The 25,736-nt window shown below is 48.4% G+C and overlaps 1 protein-coding gene across 4 annotated transcripts in view; it reads left to right on the forward strand.

The window, feature by feature from the left end:
• The window catches only part of kdm5c (lysine demethylase 5C), a 42,119-nt gene extending 24,018 nt beyond the window's left edge, over positions 1–18,101 (forward strand). For all 4 annotated transcript variants that reach the window (XM_064305245.1, XM_064305246.1, XM_064305248.1 and 1 more), the window contains 16 exons: positions 151–313; positions 643–762; positions 1,456–1,650; positions 2,416–2,597; positions 3,235–3,359; positions 4,059–4,206; positions 4,481–4,565; positions 4,982–5,355; positions 7,417–7,555; positions 8,579–8,758; positions 8,890–9,003; positions 11,137–11,982; positions 13,718–13,769; positions 14,560–14,759; positions 15,366–15,566; positions 16,742–18,101. In XM_064305245.1, the coding sequence (XP_064161315.1) occupies positions 151–313; positions 643–762; positions 1,456–1,650; positions 2,416–2,597; positions 3,235–3,359; positions 4,059–4,206; positions 4,481–4,565; positions 4,982–5,355; positions 7,417–7,555; positions 8,579–8,758; positions 8,890–9,003; positions 11,137–11,982; positions 13,718–13,769; positions 14,560–14,759; positions 15,366–15,566; positions 16,742–16,750 (3,133 nt within the window). In that variant the 3' untranslated portion in view covers positions 16,751–18,101. The remainder of the gene's footprint in view (positions 1–150; positions 314–642; positions 763–1,455; positions 1,651–2,415; positions 2,598–3,234; positions 3,360–4,058; positions 4,207–4,480; positions 4,566–4,981; positions 5,356–7,416; positions 7,556–8,578; positions 8,759–8,889; positions 9,004–11,136; positions 11,983–13,717; positions 13,770–14,559; positions 14,760–15,365; positions 15,567–16,741) is intronic.
• The last annotated feature ends 7,635 nt before the right edge of the window (positions 18,102–25,736 follow it).

Raw genomic sequence — 25,736 nt, forward strand, 5'->3', positions numbered from 1 at the left:
CTTTTAAAAAAAATGCGTTTAGAATTCCATCTCTGGTAAAATGTTGAATGTCGGCGTCAGTGTTGGAAATCGTTGTGTTGTGAGGCTGTTGTCTGTTGTGGGACGGTGTGTTAAACTGTGCCATCCCCCCCCACCGCCCCGCGGTTTTAGGGGCGAGCCGAAGACGTGGTACGGGGTCCCCTCGTCGGCGGCCGAGCAGCTGGAGGCGGTGATGAAGAAGCTGACCCCCGAGCTGTTCGAGTGCCAGCCCGACCTGCTGCACCAGCTGGTCACCATCATGAACCCCAACATCCTCATGGGCCACGGCGTGCCGGTCAGTGCCCTCTCCTCGGGCGGGGCAGTGGGCGGGGGGGGATACGGGGGCTGGGGGTTAGACGCTCCTTCGTTGGGTGAATCTGTCCTGGGGGCCTGCTGGTGAGACTGAGTTTGGAGTACAGTGCACTGGGGGGGCGGGGTGGGGGGATGGACACTCCTGAGGCGGGGGTGTCTGAGGGGAAGGGGGGGGTTTGACTGCCTCATGGCCTGATTGGCTGTCCGGGGGCTGCTGGTAGAACGAGGCTGGGGTGCAGTGCACTGGAGGAATGACTGAAAAAGCCGCTGTGCTCACCCACGGAATGCTTTCGTTGTGTGTTCCGGTGACAGGTGGTGCGTACCAACCAGTGTGCGGGGGAGTTCGTCATTACTTTCCCCCGGGCCTACCACAGTGGTTTCAACCAAGGGTATAACTTTGCTGAAGCTGTTAACTTCTGCACAGCCGATTGGGTGAGTGACCGTCTGTCTGTCCCGTCTATCTGTCCCTGTTGTTGAGTCCGCAGCCATACCACTATGTGTCCCGCTCCTGCCGATTGGCTGAAGCTTAGCTTGTTTGCACATGGTTAGCGCTTGGATGGGAGACCTTCTGGGAAATCTTAAGTTGCTGCTGGAGGTGGTGGTGGTTGGACAATAGGGAGCAATTTTCCCTTCAGCCACATAAACCTCAGAGCCCCAGTGCTGTGATGGGGACACTGTGCTGTAGGAGACATTGTTTTTCACGAGACTTTAAACCTGACTGTCTGCCTCTGTGCAGGGGAAAGAGTTTCCTCCTCATCACTGTAAAACGCTTTGAGTGAGAACAACACTCACTAAATGCGAGGCATCATTATTTTCAATATTATGAATGCTGAGCAGATCTCTCTTGTTCTTACTCCCTAATATAAACAGATATATTGAGCGAGCCTTAGGGTATAATGTATGCTATCGCTAAGGTGGAGCCGTTTTGCCTTTTAGCTGTAAAGCGTAATGTTGAGAGATGGACAGTACCGGCCTGACTGTAGATCAGAGGTTCTTTAAGAACCTGAACATTATGACTCTAGATCCAGTGTTGTTTTTCTGCATAATGGATCCCATCGCTCACCAGTCTCTCTGCTCCCTGCTCTGCTCCCTCTCTGCTCCCTCCCTCGCTCCCTCCCCGCTCAGCTCCCGGCTGGCCGCTCCTGCATAGAGCACTACCGGCGGCTGCGCAGGTACTGCGTCTTCTCCCACGAGGAGCTCACCTGCAAGATGGCCGCCTGCCCCGAGAAGCTGGACCTGAACCTGGCGGCCGCCACTCACCGAGAGATGTTCAGCATCGTGCAGGAGGAGAGGAAACTGCGCAAGAGCCTCCTGGAGAGGGTGAGTGAGACCGCCGGCCTGCGCGCTAACGAGGCAGAGAAACCACCAGCCTGCGCACTGAGGCAGTGAAACCATCAGCCTGCGCACTGAGGCAGAGAAACCATCAGCCTGCACACTGAGGCAGTGAAACCATCAAAATACACACTTATCAGGGAGAGAAACCGCCAGCATGCGCACTGAGGCAGAGAAACCATCAGCCTGCGCGCTAACAAGGCAGAGAAACCATCAAAATAGACACTTGTCAGGGAGAGAAACCATCGCCATGCGCACTAACGAGGCAGTGAAACCATCAAAATACACACTTATCAGGGAGAGAAACCGCCAGCATGCGCACTGAGGCAGAGAAACCATCAGCCTGTGCACTGAGACAGAGAAACCATCCGAATGCACCGTAATGCAGCAGAGAGACCATGAGCGTTTGACACCGAAAAATGCATTACTTAAGTTAACCATTGTTGTTTGCTCTCAACACACTATTTCACAGGGACAGGTCTGTGTTTTGTTAGCGCAAAGTGTGACTTGTTTCTATTTAATGAGACCTTTTTTGCGTTAGCGGTAACCCAGCAACCCAGAGACTGTGTTGTGCAGTAAGCTAGTTGCTGAGCAAAGCTGCTTCAGCTAAATTTTGAAATAACTGGGCTCAGTTAGCCGAATGTTTTTTCTGTATCTTCACAGTTAAATAATATCAGAATGAAATGCTTAACCAGGTTGCGTGCGTGCGTGTGTTTGTGTGCGTGTGCGTGTGTGTGTGTGTCCTTCACACAGGGCATCACTGAAGCGGAGAGAGAGGCCTTTGAGCTCCTCCCTGACGATGAGAGACAGTGCGACAAGTGCAAGACCACCTGCTTCCTGTCAGCGCTGGCCTGCTCCAACTGCCCGGAGCGCCTGGTCTGTCTGTACCACACCCAGGACCTGTGTACCTGCCCCACAGACAAGCACTACCTCAGGTACCCCTCGTGTGCCGTCCACACAGTCACATTTGGGGGGGGAGGGGTCATCTTTTTGACTCCTCAGCCTGATTGAGCAAGATTAAAATGTAAAAATTGGACACCGTCTGATGACGGCAGGTGAACTTGAAGATTAATTTCCTCAGTGGATATCAGTTGAAATGGGAAAGAAACATACAAGCGTAAGTAATAGCGCAGCCAGGCCTGAATGGTCATAGTAGGAATAGCACAGCTGGGGTTGTATAATTATTAATAACTGTGTTGTGCCTGAAAGCACTAATCACTGTTTTATGTGGATTTTTTGCCATTATAACACAATTTAATTATTTAGAAAGTAAAACTTTAAATGAGCATACTGAAAATGGCAGGGAGACAAATTTGTGAGAATTTCAGAAAGTGTGTTCATGGGAGCCTGTCTTATTTACGGGAGCTTCGCTCCCTCTGGCTCCCCCCTGTGGATTGCACCCTGTCCTGCATTCCTGCTTCTCCATTAAAGAGGACTGCGTTACCCAGAATGCTTTAAACGCGATGAAACGTGTATAAACGCGGATGCACTGAAGCGTGAAGGTACGGGAGGAGCAGGAGAAAAAAAGGCGCGGCGTTCGCTGACCCCGGCCTTTTTGCTGCTCTCGCCCAGGTACCGCTACTCTCTGGACGAGCTGCTGGCCATGCTCCACCGGCTGAAGGTTCGAGCCGAGTCCTTCGACTCCTGGGCCACCCGCGTGAAGGGCGCGCTGGAGCAGGAGGACGGCAGAAAGATCGGTGAGGAAGACTCCGTCTGCGCACGCGCGCGCGAACGAAGAGGTTTTATCCGTCTACAGGCACCTGGGTCGTTGCGTGAGGGCTTTGCCTGGGTCCTTGTGCTCTACATTGGAACGTGTGTGTAGTAAAGTTACGCTGTAGCTGACTCGTGTGCTGACAGTTGCTGTTGGATGTGGGGATGCTTACACAGTAATGTTTAAGGTGTGTAGTTTGAGCAGCAACATGTACGTGTGTGTGTAGTTCAGTTACGTGTGTACATGTTGGACGTGTGTAGTGGTAGTTACATGTGTACATGCGTATGTGTGTGTGTGTTTGGGGTAGTTACACGTATGTGTTGGACATGTGTAGTAGTTACATGTGTACATGCGTGTTTGTGTGTGTGTGTGTATGGGGTAGTTACACGTGTATGTGTTGGACGTGTGTAGTGGTAGTTACATGTATACAGCTGTTGTGTGTGTGTGTATGGGGTAGTTACACGTGTATGTGTTGGACGTGTGTAGTGGTAGTTACATGTGTTCATGCGTGTTTGTGTGCGTGTGTGTATGGGGTAGTTACACGTGTATGTGTTGGACGTGTGTAGTAGTTACATGTGTACATGCGTGTGTGTGTGTATGGGGTTGTTAGTCGCAGGTTCACCACGTAATTCGGCCTTGTGTGACTTTTGGCTGTGTGCGTGCGCGCGCACGTGTGTGTTTACAGGCATTCAGGAACTGGAGAGTCTGAAGGAGGAGGCTGCGGAGCGGAAGTTTCCGGATAACGAGCTGCTCCAGCGCCTCAACACCGCGCTGAGGGACATTGAGCGCTGCCAGACCGTCTGCTCTGAGCTCCTGACCAACTCGCAGAGCAGGTGAGCCACGTGCCAGACACAGGGAATGCATGCGTGCAGCTCCATGCAAATTTACCCTGTGATGGGCATTTCACTCTTATTTGCAAAACATTTGTTTCGGAGAAAATGTCATGTTAGGATGTGAAAGACGGTTGCTGCACTTTGCGAACGTGATAAGCCAAAGCTTGGTAACTTTGTGACTCTGTGAAGAGTGTTTGCTCGGATGAGAGGGTGGTTTTGGGCCGGTCTCCAGAGGGAGTGCTTGAGGGTCTTCTGCTTCTCTTACCGTCTGCAGGAAGATGACGCTGGCAGACCTGAAGGCCCTGCTGGAGAGGATCAGCAACCTTCCCTGCGCCATCGCAAATCTGGACCAGGTGCAGGTGAGACCAGTGTGTGTGTGTGTGTGTGTGTGTGTGTGTGTGTGTGTGTGTGTGTGTGTGTGTGTGTGTGTGTGGTGATCTGTGGGAGTGTGAGAGAGACACCTGTGTGTGTGCATTGTGCATGTGTGAAAGAGACGTGTGTGTGTGTGTGTGTGTGTGTAGATGAGTTGAATGAAGCCCTTTCCTGACTCGTAATGTGCAGTACTGTGTGTGTAAATAAGTTGAAGGAAGCCCTTTCCTGACTGGTTAATGTGGTTCACAGTCTGTATAAATAAGTTGAATGAAACCCTTTCCTGATTGGATAATGTGCATCACTGTGTATGTAAATAAGTTGAAGGAAGCCCTTTCCTGATTGGTTAATGTGCACCACTGTGTGTGTACCTGAGTCCAGTTAAAGACTCTCTCTGTTGGGACAGGCGGCGCTCCAGACGGTGGAGCAGTTCCAGAGCAGCGCCCAGGAGCTGCTGGGGGGCGAGGACTGGTCCCGAGGCCCGCCCCCTCCGGAGCGCCTGCAGGCCCTGCTGGAGCAGGGGGCCGCCCTGCCGGCCGAGCCCCCGGAGGTGGAGCAGCTGCGGGGGCTGCAGGCGCAGGGCCAGTGGCTGGAGGAGGTGCGGCGGACGCTGGGCCCCCAGGGCGGGGAGGTGACGCTGGGCGTGCTGCGCAGCCTGATGGAGGCCGGCTGCGGCGTTCCGCAGAGCATCGCCGTGGAGACCGCCATGGCCGAGCTGCAGGAGCTGCTCACCATCGCCGAGCGCTGGGAAGAGAAGGCTCACATCTGCCTGGAGCACAGGTACACTTCTACACCTGCCTGGAGCACAGGTACACTTCTACACCTTCCTGGAGCACAGGTACACTTCTACACCTGCCTGGAGCACAGGTACACTTCTACACCTGCCTGGAGCACAGGTACACTTCTACACCTGCCTGGAGCACAGGTACACTTCTACACCTTCCTGGAGCTCAGGTACACTTCTACACCTTTCTGGAGCACAGGTACACTTCTATACCTTTCTGGAACACAGGTACACTTCTACACCTCCTGGAGCACAGGTATGCTCCTACACCTACCTGGTGCACAGGTACACTTCTACGCCTTCCTGGAGCACAGGTACACTTCTACACCTGCCTGGAGCACAGGTACACTTCCCACACCTGCCTGGAGCACTGGTACATTTCTACACCTTCCTGGACCATAGGTACACTTCTACACCTTTCTGGAGCACTGGTATGCTTCTACACCTACCTGGAGCACAGGTACACTTCTATACCTATCTGGAGCACAGGTACACTTCTACACCTTCCTGGAGCACAGGTACACTTCTACACCTGCCTGGAGCACAGGTATACTTCTATACCTGCCTGGAGCACAGGTACACTTCTATACCTGCCTGGAGCTCAGGTACACTTCTACACCTTCCTGGAGCTCAGGTACACTTCTACACCTTTCTGGAACACAGGTACACTTCTATACCTTTCTGGAACACAGGTACACTTCTACACCTCCTGGAGCACAGGTATGCTCCTACACCTACCTGGTGCACAGGTACACTTCTACGCCTTCCTGGAGCACAGGTACACTTCTACACCTGCCTGGAGCACAGGTACACTTCCCACACCTGCCTGGAGCACTGGTACATTTCTACACCTTCCTGGACCATAGGTACACTTCTACACCTTTCTGGAGCACTGGTATGCTTCTACACCTACCTGGAGCACAGGTACACTTCTATACCTATCTGGAGCACAGGTACGCTTCTACACCTACCTGGCGCACAGGTACACTTCTACACCTTCCTGAAGCTCAGGTACACTTCTACACCTTCCTGAAGCTCAGGTACACTTCTACACCTTCCTGGAGCACAGGTACACTTCTACACCTTCCTGGAGCTCAGGTACACTTCTACACCTTTCTGGAGCTCAGGTACACTGCTACACCTTCCTCGACCATAGGTACACTTCTACACCTCCTGGAGCACAGGTATGCTCCTACACCTACCTGGCGCACAGGTACACTTCTGCACCTACCTGGAGCACAGGTACACTTCTACACCTGCCTGGAGCACAGGTACATTTAATCTATGAGCACTCTAAAAATGGTGCACTAACGTCAGCATTTCGTTAGCATTGAAATAAATCATTGGTATTTTTGTCCTGTGTTAAATGGAATTACCTGATGTTTCAGTTACTTACAACAAAATACTCAAGCAGAAGCAATACCTGCACCAAGCGAAGTCTGCACTAGGCTGTATCTGCACGCTGATCTGGAGTGCTGCGATTATGTATAGAAGCTATTCTTCATGTAAATGAGTACAATTCTGTGTTGTCCTTAAAATGCTTGTGAGAATGATGGTGTGTGTGTCTGTTTGTGAGAGAGAGAAAAAGAATAATGTGTGTATAAATGGTTATGTGTGTGATGTTTGGCTGTGATCTGATGGTGTGTCTGTGTATGAATGGTTATGTGTGTGATTGCCCGTTGTGGCTGTGGTCTGACAGGTGTGTGTGTGTGTATAAATGGTTGTATGTGTGATGTTTGGCCTTTTTGCTTTGTGGTCTGAGGGGGTGTGTGTGTATAAATGGTTGTGTGTGATGTCTGACGGTGTGTGTGTGTGTGTATAAATGGTTGTGTGTGATGTTTGGCCTTTTGGGTCTGTGGTCTGACGGTGTGTGTGTGTGTATGTATAAATGCTTGTGTGTGATGTCTGGCTGTCCTGGCTGTGGTCTGGCGGTGTGTGTGTGTGTGTATAAATGGTTGTGTGTGATGTCTGGCTCTCCTGGCTGTGGTCTGACGGTGTGTGTGTGTGTGTATAAATGGTTGTGTGTGTGACGTTGGTGACTCTGTGACCCCTCGCAGGCAGAAGCACCCCCTCTCCACCCTGGAGGCCATCGTGAACGAGGCCCAGCTCATCCCGGTGCAGCTGCCCAACATCCTGTCCCTGCAGGGCTGCCTGAGCCGAGCCCGGGCCTGGGTCACGGACCTGGAGGAGATACAGGCGAGTCCTCCCGCTGCGCCGCCGCCCCGCCCGAGCGCGCGGGAGAGTCCCAACACGCTCCCCTGGGGGAACGGGAACTTCATTTTCTGTTCCGTGTGTGTGCTAAGTGTGCGGTTTTACCTGGGAAGTATCAAAACAAGACCAGGTCAAAACCTAGTATATGGATGGACCGGCCGACCAATGGTGTAACTTCCATCACTCAGTCAGTCACAGACATTTGCGTTTATAGGGCTGGCCCTGCTGTTGCGGTACAGCCAAAAAGACTAGTATTTTTTTTGAGTGATGTGTGGTTGAACTGTATTACTCTCTGACTTACTCAAACTCATTGACTGCATACAACTGCATTTCCTTCTGTGCAAGACAGAATAACAGAATTGCTGAACTCATTAACATAAAGCATAAGGAAGCATGATAAATGCACTGAACTCTCGCTCGCTAATGCGCTCAAATTTAGAAAATGCTCTAAATCTGAGGTGGGCAACGAGGGCAGTATCTTTCTGGTTTTCATGGAAACTTCTGGCGTTCATTACTCAATTAGCCGTTTACAGCATCTGTCATTTTAGCTTTATTTCTTGATAAGCGCGTGAGTGACAGCTGAAGACTGTTCTTTTGTCTACGTGTGAAATGTTTCACTGTGATCTAATCTACCGGTGAACCAGTATTGGTGTATACAACCAATTAGCTCATTTAGCCAGGGTAATTGGCGGAAACAAAAATGTGCGCGCACACTGGCCCTCCAGGAATGGAATTGGCCACCCCTGCTCTGAATTATTATATGGCTCCAAAACGCTCTTGACTAGGGCTCCAAAACACCGTGTGATTGGACAGGCCTGGTTTAGACTGTTTGTGCTACAGTCAGGCTCTAGATGCGATTGGACAGGCCTGGTTTAGACTGTTTGTGCTGGCACACAGGCTCTGGATGCGATTGGACAGGCCTGGTTTAGACTGTTTGTGCTGGCACACAGGCTCTGGATGTGATTGGACAGGCCTGGTTTAGACGGTGCTTGTGTGTCTTTGGTGCAGAACGGAGAGCACTACCCCTGCCTGGATGACCTGGAGGGGCTGGTGGCCATCGGGAGGGACCTGCCCGTGTGCATGGAGGAGCTGCGGCAGCTGGAGCTACAGGTGGCCAGCGCTCACTCCTGGAGGGACAAGGCCAGCAAGACCTTCCTGAAGAAGAACTCTCAGCTGAGCCTCCTGGAGGTGAGGGGCGGCCATTCTGGCTCTCGCCGAGCGCCATTACGGCTCGCCAAAGCCTGGACAGATCTGTAAATCTCAGTCGATATGGCGGTGCTTTTGGGATGTAACCTGTGTGTGTGTGTGTGTGTGTGTAGGTGCTGTGTCCTTGTACAGGGAAGCGGAGGGAGAGGGGAGAGGGGAAGGAGTACCGCACCGACACAGACAGCCTGGGCCTCACCGCACAGGACCTGAGGGACCCTGGAGCCATCGTGAGTTTCTCTCTCTGCCCCTAATCTCACCCAGATCCACTCTGCCCCTAATCTCACCCAGATCCACTCTGCCCCTAATCTCACCCAGATCCACTCTGCCCCTAATCTCACCCAGATCCACTCTGCCCCTAATCTCACCCAGATCCACTCTGCCCCTAATCTCACCCAGATCCACACTGCCCCTAATCTCACCCAGATCCACTCTGCCCCTAATCTCAACCCTAATCTCACCCAGATCCACTCTGCCCCTAATCTCACCCAGATCCACACTGCCCTAATCTCACCCAGATCCACTCTGCCCCTAATCTCACCCAGATCCACCTGCCCTGCCCCTAATCTCACCCAGATCCACTCTGCCCCTAATCTCACCCAGATCCACTCTGCCCTTGCCCTTAATCTCACCCAGATCCACTCTGCCCCTAATCTCACCCAGATCCACTCTGCCCTTGCCCTTAATCTCACCCACATCCACTCCGCCCCTAATCTCACCCAGATCCACTCTGCCCTTAATCTCACCCAGATCCACTCTGCCCCTAATCTCACCCAGATCCACTCTGCCCCTAATCTCACCCAGATCCACTCTGCCCTTAATCTCACCCAGATCCACTCTGCCCTTGCCCTTAATCTCACCCAGATCTACTCTTCCCTTGCCCTTAATCTCACCCAGATCCACTCTGCCCCTAATCTCACCCAGATCCACTCTGCCCCTAATCTCACCCAGATCCACTCTGCCCTTGCCCTTAATCTCACCCAGATCCACTCTTCCCTTGCCCTTAATCTCACCCAGATCCACTCACCCAGATCCACTCTGCCCCTAATCTCACCCAGATCCACTCTGCCCCTAATCTCACCCAGATCCACTCTGCCCCTAATCTCACCCAGATCCACTCTACCCTTGCCCTTAATCTCACCCAGATCCACTCTTCCCTTGCCCTTAATCTCACCCAGATCCACTCTTCCCTTGCCCTTAATCTCACCCACATCCACTCCGCCCCTAATCTCACCCAGATCCACTCTGCCCCTAATCTCACCCACATCCACTCTGCCCCTAATCTCACCCAGATCCACTCTGCCCCTAATCTCACCCAGATCCACTTTGTCCCTAATCTCACCCAGATTCACTCTGCCCCTAATCTCACCCAGATCCACTCTGCCCCTAATCTCACCCAGATCCACTCTGCCCTTAATCTCACCCAGATCCACTCTGCCCCTAATCTCACCCAGATCCACTCTGCCCCTAATCTGACCCAGATCTACTCTGCCCCTAATCTCACCCAGATCCACTCTGCCCCTAATCTCACCCAGATCCACTCTGCCCCTAATCTCACCCAGATTCACTCTGCCCCTAATCTCACCCAGATCCACTCTGCCCTTAATCTCACCCAGATCCACTCTGCCCTAATCTCACCCAGATCCACTCTGCCCTAATCTCACCCAGATGCACTCTGCCCTAATCTCACCCAGATCCACTCTGCCCTTAATCTCACCAGATCCACTCTGCCCCTAATCTCACCCAGATCCACTCTGCCCTAATCTCACCAGATCCACTCTGCCCTAATCTCACCAGATCCACTTGCCCCTAATCTCACCAGATCCACTCTGCCCCTAATCTCACCCAGATCACTTGCCCCTAATCTCACCCAGATCCACTCTGCCCCTAATCTCACCAGATCCACTTGCCCTAATTCACCCAGATCCACTCTGCCCCTAATCTCACCCAGACCCACTCTGCCCCTAATCTCACCCAGATCCACTCTGTCCCTAGTCTCACCCAGATCCACTCTGCCCCTAATCTCACCCAGATCCACTCTGCCCTTGCCCTTATTCTCACCCAGATCCACTCTGCCCCTAATCTCACCCAGATCCACTCTGCCCTTGCCCCTAATCTCACCCAGATCCACTCTGCCCTTGCCCCTAATCTCACCCAGATCCACTCTGCCCCTAATCTCACCCAGACCCACTTTTTCTCTAATCTCACCCAGATCCACTCTGCCCTTAATCTCACCCAGATCCACTGTGCCCCTAATCTCTGCCCTAAATCACTGTGTCCCTAATCTGTGCGAGTGCGACTGTGTGAGCGCGTTCTCGCGTGCGTGCGTTTGATGCCCCTCTCTGCTTCCGCGGGCGGTGCAGGTGTCGGCGTTTAAGGAGGGCGAGAAGCACGAGAAGGAGGCCCTGCAGCGGCTGCAGGAGGCCAACCTCAGCAAGCCGGGCCTGGAGCGCCTCACCCGGGAGGACCGGAGGAGGACCAACGGCACGGAGCAGGACGTCTCCGTCCAGCCCGTGGACTTAACCAAGGAGGGCGGGGGGGCGGAGGGGGAGGCGCCCGGATCCCCGCCCTCCTCCGCCTCCTCCTCCTCCTCCGTGTGCGTCTGCGGCCGCCCGCCCCGCCCCCCGCTCCTGCGCTGCCGCCTGTGCAGAGACTGGTTCCACGGCGGGTGCGTCCCCTTCCCCTCCCTCCTGCCCCCCGGCCCCGCCCCCGCGGCCGCGCCCGCCGCCCACCACCTCCGCCGCCGCCGCTGCTGCTGGTGGGACTGGGACACCCGCTTCCTGTGCCCGCTGTGCCAGCGCTCGCGCCGCCCGCGGCTGGAGACCATCCTGGCGCTGCTGGTGGCGCTGCAGCGGCTGCCCGTGCGGCTGCCCGAGGGCGAGGCGCTCCAGTGCCTGACGGAGCGCGCCATCGCCTGGCAGGGCCGCGCCAAGCACCTGCTGGAGGGGCCTGAGCTCCGCCCTGCTCTCCAGGCCCTCAGGGCCCTCAGGGAGGGCCGGGTCCCCGGCGCCGCCCGCAAGGGGGAGGAGGAGGAAGAGGAGGAGGAGGAGGAGGAGCAGCGGCAGACGCCGCCGGAGGAAAAGAAAGGGAGCTCGGTCATCGTCCTGTCCGACTCTGAGGGTTGCGAGAGGGAAGAGGGGGTGATCGACCTGACCGAGGACGCGGGTCCCCCCAAAACGGCCAATCAGAGAGCGGCGAACTCCGCTCAGGTGAGAGACCAAGGACGGGGCTGGCTGTGGCAGCAGTATTTGCAGCAGGGCTTGTAGTAGTACCAGTAGTAGGAGCAGCAGTAGTTGGATTATTAGCAGTAACTGCCAGAAGTAGGACCAATAGGAACAGCAGTACTAGGGTTAGTAGGATTAGTAGTAGTACAAGTAGTAGGAGCAATAGTAGTATGACTAGTAGTAGCAGTAGTAATAGTAGGATTAGTAGTAGTAGTAGCAGAAGTACTAGGATTGGGTAGTAGTAGTTGCAGCAGTAGTAACAGCAGTATTCGGATTAGTAATAGTGGTCATAGGTCCTTGGTTAATGGCAGTAGCTAGTTTCTCTGTAGTGGAGCAGTATTAGTAGTTAGACTCTTAACCCTTTTGCACACATGCCAAATCTGGGAAATCCTTGCCCATTTTGGGGTGTTTTTCTTTCTATTTTAAGCTTTTTAACTCCAGATGTGAGCATCACAGACTCGGAAAATGGTTTAAATGATACAAGACAGTTGTACCATTACAGTACTAATACTTAGATTATATTCTTTATTTAGGTAGCAATGAAGTGCCACAAATGCAATTATTTTGGTGAAAATGCAAAAATGAAGTTGTTCTCCTTCAGGTCGAAATGAAATACGGAGAGATAACATATATGTAGCAGGTAAAACTATACATGATGTTTTGTATCATTAACTTGATGACCACAAGGTTGCGAAATCTGAGGGTGATGTGTGTAACTACTAAAGTTCTATGAACCAAAGGTAAGCAGTGTACCCTGGTGCCACTTAGTGTCTCCAAATTTCAAGTTGTCCAAGTTGAGCTTTTCTGTTAAATGGTAAATGGACTGCATTTATATAGCGCTTTTATCCAAAGTGCTTTACAATTGATGCCTCTCATTCGCCAGAGCAGTTCGGGGTTAGGGGTTAGGTGTCTTGCTCAAGGACACTTCGACATGCCCAGGGCAGGGTTTGAACCGGCAACCCTCCGACTGCCAGACAACCAGTCTTACCTCCTGAGCTATGTCGCCCCTGTTAATCATAACATAATCATATATTAGTCTCCAAATCAGCTGTTTTGACTCACGAAACTTGGAAATTACTGTTTTCATCAGTATAGGAGTCTAAGATATCTAGGGGTCCAAAACTTACCCAAAACCTCTCTAAAAAAATGTATAAAATGCCTTTTTTTAACTTATAAAGCATATAAATTTGTCCCTTGCGAAGAGCCCCTGAAGAATATTTTAATTTCAGATGATTAAACCGATAAAAATCTGTAATTATTTAAGTAAATGTACATAGTTATTTTTGGTAACCCGTTGTGTAAGTGGAATAAACCCCTCCGGGCTGTCCCGTTATTGGAAAATAATGTACCTCAGTGGTGGTTAAGCGTCAGAACCCCCGGTTGTACATTATTTCCCAGTAACGGGACGGCCCGTTGTGGTTTATTCCTTGCGTATGTCATGCTTGGGAGGGTGTAGTAGCAGAAAAGCCAGCAGGGAGGGGTGCTTATTAAATGCTGGTGCTTAAAAACTCCTTATTTGGCAGAGTTGTTGTGCATCATGTACTAATAAAGCTAGAACACACAGTTTGTTTCAGCTCATAGAATGGGCACCGGGTGTCCGAGTTGAGCAATTAAAAGATACAAGTGCGTACATAGCATAAACCTGTTTGAGTAACTAACAGCAAATTATAATTGTATGCAGGAGAGAGGGAACAATGGTTTGTGTGTGATTTTTTTGCAGCCGGTGTTTGAGAACGGACACAGCAAGAAGGAGAACTCGCACAGCACCACAGGTCTGTCTGCCTTCTAATTTCTGCACAGACATTCTGAAGTGTGTGCGTGTGGGGGTTCTGAAGGACCGAGTGAAGCTTTGTGCGGGTGTGGGTTCTGAAGGACCGAGTGAGCTTTGTGCGGGTGTGGGTTCTGAAGGACCGAGTGAAGCTTTGTGCGTGTGTGGGTTCTGAAGGACCGAGTGAAGCTTTGTGCGGGTGTGGGTTCTGAATGATTGGATGCAGCTTTGTGTGGGTGTGGGTTCTGAATGATTGGATGCAGCTTTGTGCGGGTGTGGGTTCTGAAGGACCGAGTGAAGCTTTGTGCGGGTGTGGGTTCTGAAGGACCGAGTGAAGCTTTGTGCGGGTGTGGGTTCTGAATGATTGGATGCAGCTTTGTGCGGGTGTGGGTTCTGAAGGACCGAGTGAAGCTTTGTGCAGGTGTGGGTTCTGAAGGACCGAGTGAAGCTTTGTGCGTGTGTGGGTTCTGAAGGACCGAGTGAAGCTTTGTGCGTGTGTGGGTTCTGAAGGACCGAGTGAAGCTTTGTGCGTGTGTGGGTTCTGAAGGACCGAGTGAAGCTTTGTGCGGGTGTGGGTTCTGAAGGACCAAGTGAAGCTTTGTGCGGGTGTGGGTTCTGAAGGACTGGGTGGAACTTTTGCAGGTGTGGGTTCTGAATGATTGGGTGGAGCTTTGTGCGTGTGTGGGTTCTGAATGACTGGGTGGAGCTTTGTGCAGGTGTGGGTTCTGAATGATTGGGTGCAGCTTTGTGCAGGTGCGGGTTCTGAATGATTGCTTCCTGCTTTGGTCTCCCAGGTGTGGAGGCCCTGATCCCTTTGGTGCCGGGGCTGAAGGGGCCGGTCATAGAGCTGGCTCCAGAAGTGCGGGCCCAGCTGGAAGACCTGCAGCTGGAGGGGGACCTGCTGGAGGTCACACTGGACCAGACGCAGACAATCCACCGGGTCCTACAGGCAGCGTCCGAGCCACCCCGCCACACTCTGCATACCCTCATACTGGTGAGAGCCCCACCCCACCCTACCTGCCCCGCACACCCCACACACCCCACACACCCTGCACACCCTCATACTGGTGAGAGCCCCACCCCACCCCACCCTACCCTGCCCTGCACACCCCACACACCCTGCACACCCTCATACTGGTGAGAGCCCCACCCCACCCTACCTTACCCTGCCCCCACACCCCACACACCCTGCACACCCTCATACTGGTGAGAGCCCCACCCCACCCTACCTTACCCTGCCCCGCACACCCCACACACCTGCACACCCTCATACTGGTGAGAGCCCACCCCACCCTACCCTACCCTGCCCCGCACACCCCACACACCCTGCACACCCTCATACTGGTGAGAGCCCCACCCCACCTACCCTACCCTGCCCCGCACACCCCACACACCCTGCACACCCTCATACTGGTGAGAGCCCCACCCTACCCTACCTGCCCGCACACCCCACACACCCTGCACACCCTCATACTGGTGAGAGCCCCACCCCACCTACCCTGCCCCGCACGCCCACACACCCTGCACACTCCCTCGCTCCATTCCCTTTTTACCCCCTCCTTTCCCTCTCTCCTGCCCCCTCTCTCCCCTGTTCCTCCAGATCGAGCTGCAGGAGCAGAGGAGCGCAGGGCGGGGTTGCCGGAGCAAAGACTCCCGGAGGAAGAGGAAGAGCCAGAGAGGGGGCGGGGGCGAAGGAGGAGGGGCCAACGGCACCGCGCCATCTCAGGACGGCTCCGAGTCCAAGAAGACACGCCCCCTCAGCGACGCCCCCTCCAAAACTCTCCTGCAGACCCATCCAGAGGTGCGTTACGTCTTCTACTGTACAGGAACTGCTGTACGGACCCCTTCGTCCCACACCAGCTAGAGCCAGGGGCCACTTACTGCACATACATACAGTGCTGGGGACCCCAGCAGACTATGTGGCTGTCCAGGAAGCAGGGTTCGAGATTCCATTTACACAACTGCAAATGGGCAGAATCTATTTTTTTGTACCCTGGAGTCAACATTAAGGAAGAGTGTTTGTTAAAATCGGGGCCTGGGGCTGTCTGGGTAGTGTGGAGGTAAAAGCACTCGCCTACCACCGCAGAGACCCGGGTTCAATCCCCGGCAGCGGTACTTCCGGCTTGGTCAGACGTTCCTACGAACACAGTCGGCAGTGTTCGCGGGTGGGAAGCCGGTGAGGGTATGAGTCCTGATCGCTGCATTAGCGACTCCTACTGGTTGGTTGGGGCGCCTGTTCAGCGGGGAGGGGATCCGGGGGAGATAGTGAGAACCTCCGCGCGCGTTACGCTCTCCCAGTGAAGCTCCTCGCTGTCAGCTGAAAAGAAGCGGCTGGCGACTCCACATGTAATGGAGGAGGCATGTGGTGGTCTACACCCTCCCCAGACCGACAGAGGATAGCGCATCAACCAGGACTGTGATATACACGGGGAATTGATATAACGACTAAATTTGGGAGAAAACGGGAGAAAAATGGCAAAAAATAAATAAATAAAATCGGGGCCTGTGCATTGTGTTGAGTTCAGTAGCAAGTTCCGTTATCAGGTTTGCTCCAAACCACTGTTCAACATTCAATTTTTAATTAAAAAAAAGAAAGTAAGTTGATGACTTCTCTTATTTTATCCGTTGGCTCTGAAGCTCTCAAACGCGGACTTAAAATGGATGACGTTTCACTCCGTGACTGTTTCCTTCAGGCAGTGCGGCGAGAGTGAAAGGCTCTTTTTGCGCGAGAGTGCGAGTCGTTGTTCTGGGAGCCGCGTTCCAAGTGTGCATGTGTGTCCCTCAGATCCACTCACACGGGGGGGATCCGCTCACACCAGGGGGGGGATCCGCTCACACTGGGGGGGGATCCGCTCACACTGTTGGGGATCCGCTCACACTGGGGGGATCCGCTCACACGGGGGGGGATCCGCTCACACGGGGGGGATCCACTCACATGGGGGGATCCACTCACAGGGGGCTGTTTCTTCTTCGCAGGTCTTGTGATGAGATGGTTTTCGGGCCGTGAGGAGGTTCTTGCGCGGGGAAGAGTTACGGGCGGACAGAGCACCAAACTGGGCCGGAGAGGAGAGGAGGAAGGAGAGGAGAGGAGAGGAGGAAGGAGGGGGCTGCGCGCAGGATGTACCTTCGATTCGCCTCCACCTCCACCCGCACCCCCACCACTTCATCTGCCCCCCCCCTCTGTGCTGCTCACAAACACTCCCTATGCTTTCATTCATTCTTCATACACTACTACCCCCTGTCACTGTTGCCCCCTACCACTGTTACCCCAACCAGTGTTACCCTACTGCTACTAAACCTACCCCTAACAAATACTGCTACTATTAATACCCTGGCCCCACCCTTTTTGCCCCCAGCTCTGCTCTACCCTGCCCCCTTGCCCCCCTCCCCCCCCCCCCCATCTCAGCCATATCACCACTGGAACAAGCTGAGTGACGCTGACCTCGTATGCTTGAGAGAGGGGGGGGGGGAGGGGTGGGAGAGAACCTTGTGGTCCAGCTCCTTAAATCGATTTGTGCTTTGGAACTAGTATCCATTATCCAACCCCCCACCCCCCCCCCTGGAGGTTTTGAGGTCCGTCCCGACGTGCTCCACGTATTTGTTCCAGGCTGTTGTCCAGAGCTTCAGTTTACGGTGTTTTTGTATTGCGAGGGACAGCCAATGGGGGGTAAAACCACATGTCCCCCCCCCCCTCCCCCCGCTCACTCACTTCACTCTGGAAATATAATTTTTTATGATTTCCAGGACAAAAAACAAAAAAAAACTTGAGAAAGGAAAAAAAGAGTACAGTGAGGCCCTGTACTGCTTGGCGCACCTGTATTTTTTTGTATGTGTTTTTTGGAATTTGCCAGGAGCGGGAATTTGCGTTTTGGATAACAGATTTTAAAAAAAATTTGGGAAGTTTAAAAAAAAAAAAAAAATGAAAAAAAAACGGGAAAAAAAAAAACAGGCATACACGTTTTTTGGTGCTACTTGACTTGCCCATAACAGGTCTCTTCGTACTTATCCTCTAATCACCTGCCTTTTTTTGTGCCGTTTCTTTCCTTTTTTCACCTCTCCTGTCTCCCTCTTCCGTTCTTCCATCTGCCCTTCTCTTCTCTCTCTCTCTCTCTCTCTCTCATCACACCTCACACTTTACTGTAACTCACTTTATTAGCATTTGATTTTGTTTCCTCTGGGTTCAGATAATTATATTATTAATATTATTGGTATTGATATTATTGCAGACTGGCAGTTGTGGGTTTGTGTATAAAAAACCTTTTCATTTCAATGTTGCCTTTTTATGTCTTTCCCCCCCCTCCTTGTGAGTAATAAAGATTTAGAATTGTTTTAGGAATTCTGGACTCTTCCGTGTGTTACTCCACAGCTGTTATGACCCCACTAGATTGTTGAAACTGGTTTAACCGCAGGGGGTGTCATTTGAGTATGGCAAGGCTCTGGGGAGCCATGGGGGTTGGGGTCAGTGGTGGAGGACGTGAATCAAATGTACATCCTCTGGTTGGTGTGTTGGGTTGATCAACCCAATCAAACAGACGACGCTGCCTTGAAGAAAAGACGCTTGCACACTAAAACAAACAGCTGTATTGTGGAGAGCGCTGCAGCAACAGTAACTAGTCTAAAGTAAAAAACAAAATAAATTAAAAAAGCTATCCTATTACTATTACTTCTAATCATAGTAATTGTAATTGTAATTAATTTGATTACAATTACAATTATTTTAATATTATAATACTATTATTTATATTATAATTATAATATTACTTGTACTTGTAATCATAATTAAATTAATTACAATTACATTTGCAGTGACAATGACTATTATTATTATAATGCTATATTAAGTTATAATTATTATAATATAATTGTAATTGAGATTTGAATTATAATTGTAATAATTATAATAAAATTACAATTATAATTACAATAATTTATTAATTGCTCTTAATGGAGCAAACCATAAGTACAATTACAATTACTATAATTTTAATTATAATTATGATATTTTTAATGATAATTATTTATAATTACAATTACTATTATTATTTTATTCTTATCATAATAAAATCGTAATTGTCATCCATCCATTATCTATACCCGCTAATCCTGAGAAGTGTCACGGGGTGCTGGAGCCTTTCCCAGCATGCATTTGGTGAGAGGCAGGAATACACCCTGGACAGGCTGCCAGTCCATCACAGGGCACACACAACATTCACTCACACACTCATACCTATGGGCAATTTAGATTCTCCAATTAGCCTACCTGCATGTCTTTGGACTGTGGGAGGAAACCGGAGTACCCGGAGGAAACCCACGCGGACACGTGACTAAATGCTTTCTAGGGCAGCCTAAATCAGCTGAAAATAAAGGTCGTTTTTGGAAACATCGTTTCTTTTCGAACTCAAACAATATGACAAAAAGATTTAATGCCACTCTCTTCAAGACAAGGAAGTAAAGAATATAAACCTTTTATTTCGTCATGGTTGGTGACAAGACTTATTAATATTTTTGTAAACAAGCCTCAATCTCTCTGGAAAACCCATCGTTAAGGAGCAAGATTGTTGACTTAGGATGTTAGAAAATTAGATGTGGGGATCGAATAGTTTGCTCTGATTACGTTTTTTTTAAAGAGCTTTATTAATCATTATTACAATATATTAGAATACATTTCACAATACAATTCAATACATTTAAATAACATCAAGTTAGATCATAGAACATATACTACATTTTCTTTACAACTTACATTAAATTTTAAAAGTGGTTTAACCCCTTAGCACACATACCACATCCTTGCCCATTTAGTGGGTACCCTATTTAAAACTTTATAACTCCAGATGTGAGCACCACAGAGACTTGAAAAATGGCTTTAATGTAGACATTTGTACCATTTACAGTACTAGCTTAGATTATTTTATATTCATAATTTTGGAAGTAATATAGTGCCACAAATGCAATTGTCTAGGCAAAAAATCAAAAATGAACTTGCCCTTTTTTAGTTTGCAATGAAATACTGAGAGATTGCGTATGTACCTTATTATTGTTGCGCATCTGCTCGGGATGGCGCCAAATACAAATAACATATTGAGCAACACTTGGATAATGCGTTCTCCCTGAACGTTTTCTCCTCCAGAATTTGCTCAATATTATTCAGATTCAAATCTTTTCCTCTTCTCTGATGCAATTTGCTCGGAGGTCAGCACCATGTTTCTCAATTAAACAAACACAGCTGCAGAGAGACAGCGAGTGAGAGTTTCCCTTAACACTAGATAGGCCAGAGCGACACCATCACGCTTTGGGGACTTCATAATGAAAATTACTCCAATGCCAAAAATGCTATCTCCTCTTCCTCCTACCACTTTCCTAAATATGTGGGCCTAAACCAACTGCGTTTTTAAAATATTAAAAAATCGACTCACCAGCATAATTATGCAGGTTCTCAGAATTATTTACTCCAGGAAAGTTTTTAAAGAACACCATATGATGATTATTATCATCACACACTAAGTGGTGCAAAGCCACAATAAACAAAGAAATATCCATCAAAATAATGACAGGCAAGGTGTATGATGCTGAGTGATAATTTTAAAAAATATATATACGAGACTGACGATATGTGTAGCTTGTATACTCAGCAAAGGTGTGTCCAATCTTATCTGAAAAGGGCCAGTGTGGGAGCAGATTTTTGTTTTAGCCCAGCAATACAGCACCTGATACAAGTAATTAACGATCTTCAGTCAAGACCTTGATAAGCAGAATCAGGTGTCTTAGCACTGGGCCTAAAAAAAAAAAATAACACCCATAGCCACCTGGCCCTTTTTTGATTAGATTGGAAACCCCTGCTCTGCAAAATTCTTGCTTCGAACATGACCTGGATTTGTTCTATGTCTAGTTACTTAATATAGTGTGAATTTAAATTTCTTAGCTTTTGTTTAAGCTCACACATCCATTGTTTGACCCTGATTGATTTTGGTGTAGTGCTCTTGTTCAAATGTTCTGATAATGCTGCATTTTAGAGCTTGAATTATCATAATGGAACTCTAAAGTATGCATAATTTTACCTACTTATTATTCTCCAAGGTCCTTTTAACAGAATGTCTGGAAATATACTTAAACCCAATCCTCCTTTTTCAATGTGTGAAATTCAGACTTACTGTCACAGCACACTGTCAAAAACTTTTACTTGTATGATGCATCCATTTCTGTACTTTGTAAGGTGCTGCAGTAACATTTGTTAAAGACTGAGGCATCACAATAGCAGACTGAACAGACACTGACACTCACATTCTCTTCACATGGTAAGATGAAAAAACAGGGCCAAGTTACTTGAAATTATTTCGGAAGCATTGGGTAGCATCATTGCTTAGGAATACAGCATGTTTCATTTGTGTTAGCTAAAATAGGCAATATTGTTTATTGTAACTTGGTATAATTTTGATAGCAGTACTTTTAATGGCAGGCCTAGATTTTTGAAAGGCCTAGAACTGTTAGTGACTTATAGTGTTTTCTATGTGTGAGTAACTTTGTTCAACGAATAAAAAACAAAACAAAAGCAAGCAGAGAATTCTCTAAATTGTTCTTTCATCAGTTATAAATTTTCCGTAATGCGGGTGGGAAAAAAATTAACGCGTCCTACTGGCAGAGAGAGCTCGAGCTTGTTCTGTCTGTGTGTTCTGACACTCAGCAACTGCTCAGGGTGGGCTACCGAGACATCGGGGAATATGAACAGATCTGGAGTCCGTTTGGTTTAGGTATGAGTAAATTTATTTATTTTAAAATGCGAATATTTATGTGTAAATATAATGCAATTTTCACGTGACATCCGAACCCCATCCCGCGGACAAAAAAAAAATGCAACTCGCGGCAACACTTCGAGTCGGAAAACCGCGAAATTGGACAGGGAAATGAAACGCAATTTTTCACCTTCGGGTGGCAGTACATGGCTATTTTTGGCACAAAATGCGGTGGTACGGCTTATTGATTTTTGTTTTTCTTTACTGTAGGACTAATGTTATGTATCAAATGGAGACAGGATACTCGGATTTAGAACTGAGAAAACGCGATTTAGTGTTTATTACCCCATTAACACGTTTAAAGCATTTATCAGTAATGTGAGTAGAAAAATCACAAAAACGGTATTTTTGCATTTAAAGCGCTACAATAAATGATCCAGTTAAAAATATAATTCTGAGTGTAAATTGCATTGACCACAGCTATTGATTATGGGTCAATTTGGTATTGAGCTGGATCATTTAATGCAAGTACTGTAGGTAAGAAGTTCGGTATGATCTAGCCATTCGATAACCTTTGGTCTACACTGCAGTGGGCTGTCCGTAAGCCTTTATTTTCCAAACATGACTTATCATACTGATCATAAAGAATAATATGGAGGAGCTGGAAACACCTTTAGAACATTACAAAATACCAGAAGAACATTATTCAGCCAGAGCAGGTGTAAATACATTCTTTGTAAAAAACTGATTCATATTTTCCCAGATCTGTAAAAACACCATGTCATCTGTGACCTGGGCACCAATATAGCCTCTAGACGGCTATTGATTATGTCTAGTTAGCAAATGTTATGAGAACAGGATATAGGGTTAGTAATAGTAGCGTAGAGTTAGTATTAGCAAAGTATCAATGATTGTTGGTTAGCAAATTTTATGAGAACTGGTGGCGGCATTGGCAGAGTGGAGTTACCATTAGCAAAGTTACTGATGATGTTTGGTTAGCAAATGTTATGAGAACAGGTTGCAGTGTTAGCATTAGAGAGTAGAAGTTAGCATTAGCAGGTCCTCCTTTCTGTCACTGTCACACTTTCTCTCTCCTCCATCCCCTGCATGTGAGTGAGAGCAGTGGAGTGGTCCAGACCAATTTAAAAAAACTGGGGGCATGCTGGGCAGAGAATTAAACAGGGGGAGCACATCTGTGTATAAACAATCTCTCCCTCTCACATCAGTGATTTAAAACCTTACAGACCACTAACAGGAACATTGAATACCACACATAGATCCCCTATAGGGAAAAATTCAGTGTTGAATCTGTTCACCCATGTTCGTTCTGGACAAAATAGGCAAGGCAGGTTGTCCACTCTCCAAAGCAATACGGGAAAAATAAAGGCTATTCATGTTAGGTTGGTTTGTCTTTGACACTGCCAGATATTTCACTGAATAGGCCTAATAGTTTTAGCAGCGATGTAACTTCTGCCTACAACACAGGGAAAGAGTGATGAGATAACTCATAGTAACATCTTTAGGAATATTGCTCAGTTGGATGAGCCCAAAATAGCTAATATTAAATGTTAATGTTAACAATGGATGCAACTAAAGACTAAATACTTATGCAGAGTTGTTTTCAGTTCAAATGCAATAAAAACTATTCTGGTGGCCAAGTTAAATAGCAGGCTATATCTGCCACTGATAGGCCCATGTGGCGCTACATTGGGTAAAGAAGCATCTGGAAGAACCATAATCTGAACATAATCTGATATAATCCAAGCTTTAGAAAGCAGTGATGGCAGAGAACTCAAAGTTACCCAATTATGGCAGATTATTCGCCCGATGTGTGTGTGGTTCAGTAGGTAATATCACACATCCCATCCAAACGCTAGATTGGCCTACGACGGATAACTAAATATGAGCTTGTTTTTGTGGCTTACAGTTGAGGCCAAATGTTTACACACACCTAGGCTAAAGGCATTCAAACTCAATTTTTCACAACTCCACACATTTCATGCGACCATACATTTCCTGTGTTAAGTCAATTAGGGTATCTACTTTATTTCCATAAGAGCTCATTTCAAAATAATAGCTAAGAGACAGAAATATTTCAGCTTTTATGTACTATATCAGATTTTCAGTGGGTCAGAGGTTTTCATGCACTTTGTTAGTATTTGGTGGCACTGCCTTTTAATTGCTTAACTTGAATCAAACGCTTGGGGTAGCCTACCACAAGCTTCTCACAATATTTTGCCGGAATTTTTGCCCATTCCTCCTGACAGAACTGGTGTAACTCAGTCAGGTTTGTGGGCCTCCTTGCTCAGACATGCTTTTTCAGTTCAGTCCACACATTTTCTATGGGATTCAGGTCAAGGCTTTATAATGGCCACTCCAATACTTTCACTTTGTTGTCTTTAAGCCATTTTGTTGCAACTTTGGAGGTATGCATTGGATAATTGTCCTGCTGGAAGTCCTAGTTGCGACCAAGTTTTAACTTTCTAGCTGATGTCTTGAGGTGTTGCTTCAGTATTTCTAGATAATCCTCCTTCCTCATGATGCCATCTATTTTCTGAAGTGCACGAGTCCTTTTTCCAGCAAAACACCCCCACAACATGATGTTGCCACCCCCATGCTTCACAGATGGGATGGTGTTCTTTGGGTTAAAAGCCTCACCCTTTTTCCTCCATACATAGCGCTGATCATTATCTGACCAGAGAACACTCCTCCAGAAGGCTAGGTCTTTGTCCTGGTGATCATCAGCAAACTTCATTCTGCCTTTTTTTTATGATTTTATGAACTTTTTGGCCAACAAGCTGTATTCCAAAGCAATGCTACCCAATGTTTACAATTCAATGCAGATGTTGCTGCTTAATTTCTGAGGCGTCTGTATCTGTACTAATGTTATACACTCAGTCTGTCGTCTCGATAGCAAGGTAGCTGACGTTAAGCTCGATGAAAATGCCGAAACGGTGCACTTGTATATATGTCCATTTTGTGCCTGCATCTGATGTTTTAATTGGCTGACGTGCCTAAATGTCCAATGGAGAGACATATTCTTTGTTGGCCTGGAGCATTTGTGATGATGTAATCAGGCAGGAAAAAGAAGATGAAGTTGTGCGGTTGTTTGTGAATTCTGTCTGTAGAAATGGGTACAGAAATGAATGTTTTTAAGGGCTGAGATTCTGGTCATTGTGATTATTTCTGTGGGGAACCCTGAAAAGTGCTAAACTCTCTGTGCTGTGTAGGTATGGGTCATGCCGCCGCACAAAACCATAATCTCAGGTACACCTCCACAGTAATCTGTCACCAAATTAGACATTTAGCAACTCAATCTGATGCCTAAAGTTTATTAACACTGCATGAAAAATCACCCCCACCCTCACTGTGATTGTCAGGGAACTACAAGGCTATGAATCTATTTTCCAGTTAATTAACTTCTTTTGTTTTGTTGATTTTTTTTTGCATGCCGGCAGGCTTGTCAATGTAATTTGGTATGAATACAAATTTGAATACAAATTCAGTTTGTAAAAGAGATATGCGGCTGCACTATTGTTTAAAAACAATTAAACACGAACATAGAATGGATGAACAGAGAGAAATTCATCTATCCATCCCTTATCTGTACCCACTCATCATGAGCAGAGTCATGGGGGGTGCGGGAGCCTATCCCAGCGTGCATTGGGCAAGAGGCAGGAATGCACCCTGGGCAGGCCGCCAATCTATCGGAGGGCACACACACCATGCACTCACACATCCACTCCTTTGCGCAATTTAGAGTCTCCAATTAGCCTGCCTGCATGTCTTTGGACCGTGGGAGGAAACCGGAGTACCCGGAGGAAACCCACGCAGACACAGAGAGAACATGGAAACTCCACACAGAAAGGCCCCAAGCCGAGATTTTAACCCACAACCTTCTTGCTGTGAGGCGACAATGCTACCCACTGCACCACCGTGTTGCCCTGAGAGAAATTCAGGGTTGAAATAAAACAGCATGTCTTCAATGCAAGGTGAAATCTGTGGTTAATTAACAGAGTCTCAGGCTCCAGGCCCTGTTCACCTCACAAGAATATGTCTGAAAGATATAATCTACTGATTTCATTTCCTTATTCTGACTAATTACCACTAATTAGCAGCCACAACTGTTATCCAAACCTGTACTATTTTTTCTTTATTTTTCCAATTCTCACACCCATTTCTCTCAAACCCATTTACCCATTTGAATATGATTTATGATTTAATAATATAAAATGGGGGTG

This window comes from Anguilla rostrata, chromosome 13 (assembly GCF_018555375.3).
Source record: "Anguilla rostrata isolate EN2019 chromosome 13, ASM1855537v3, whole genome shotgun sequence".
Taxonomy (NCBI): Eukaryota; Metazoa; Chordata; class Actinopteri; order Anguilliformes; family Anguillidae; genus Anguilla; species Anguilla rostrata.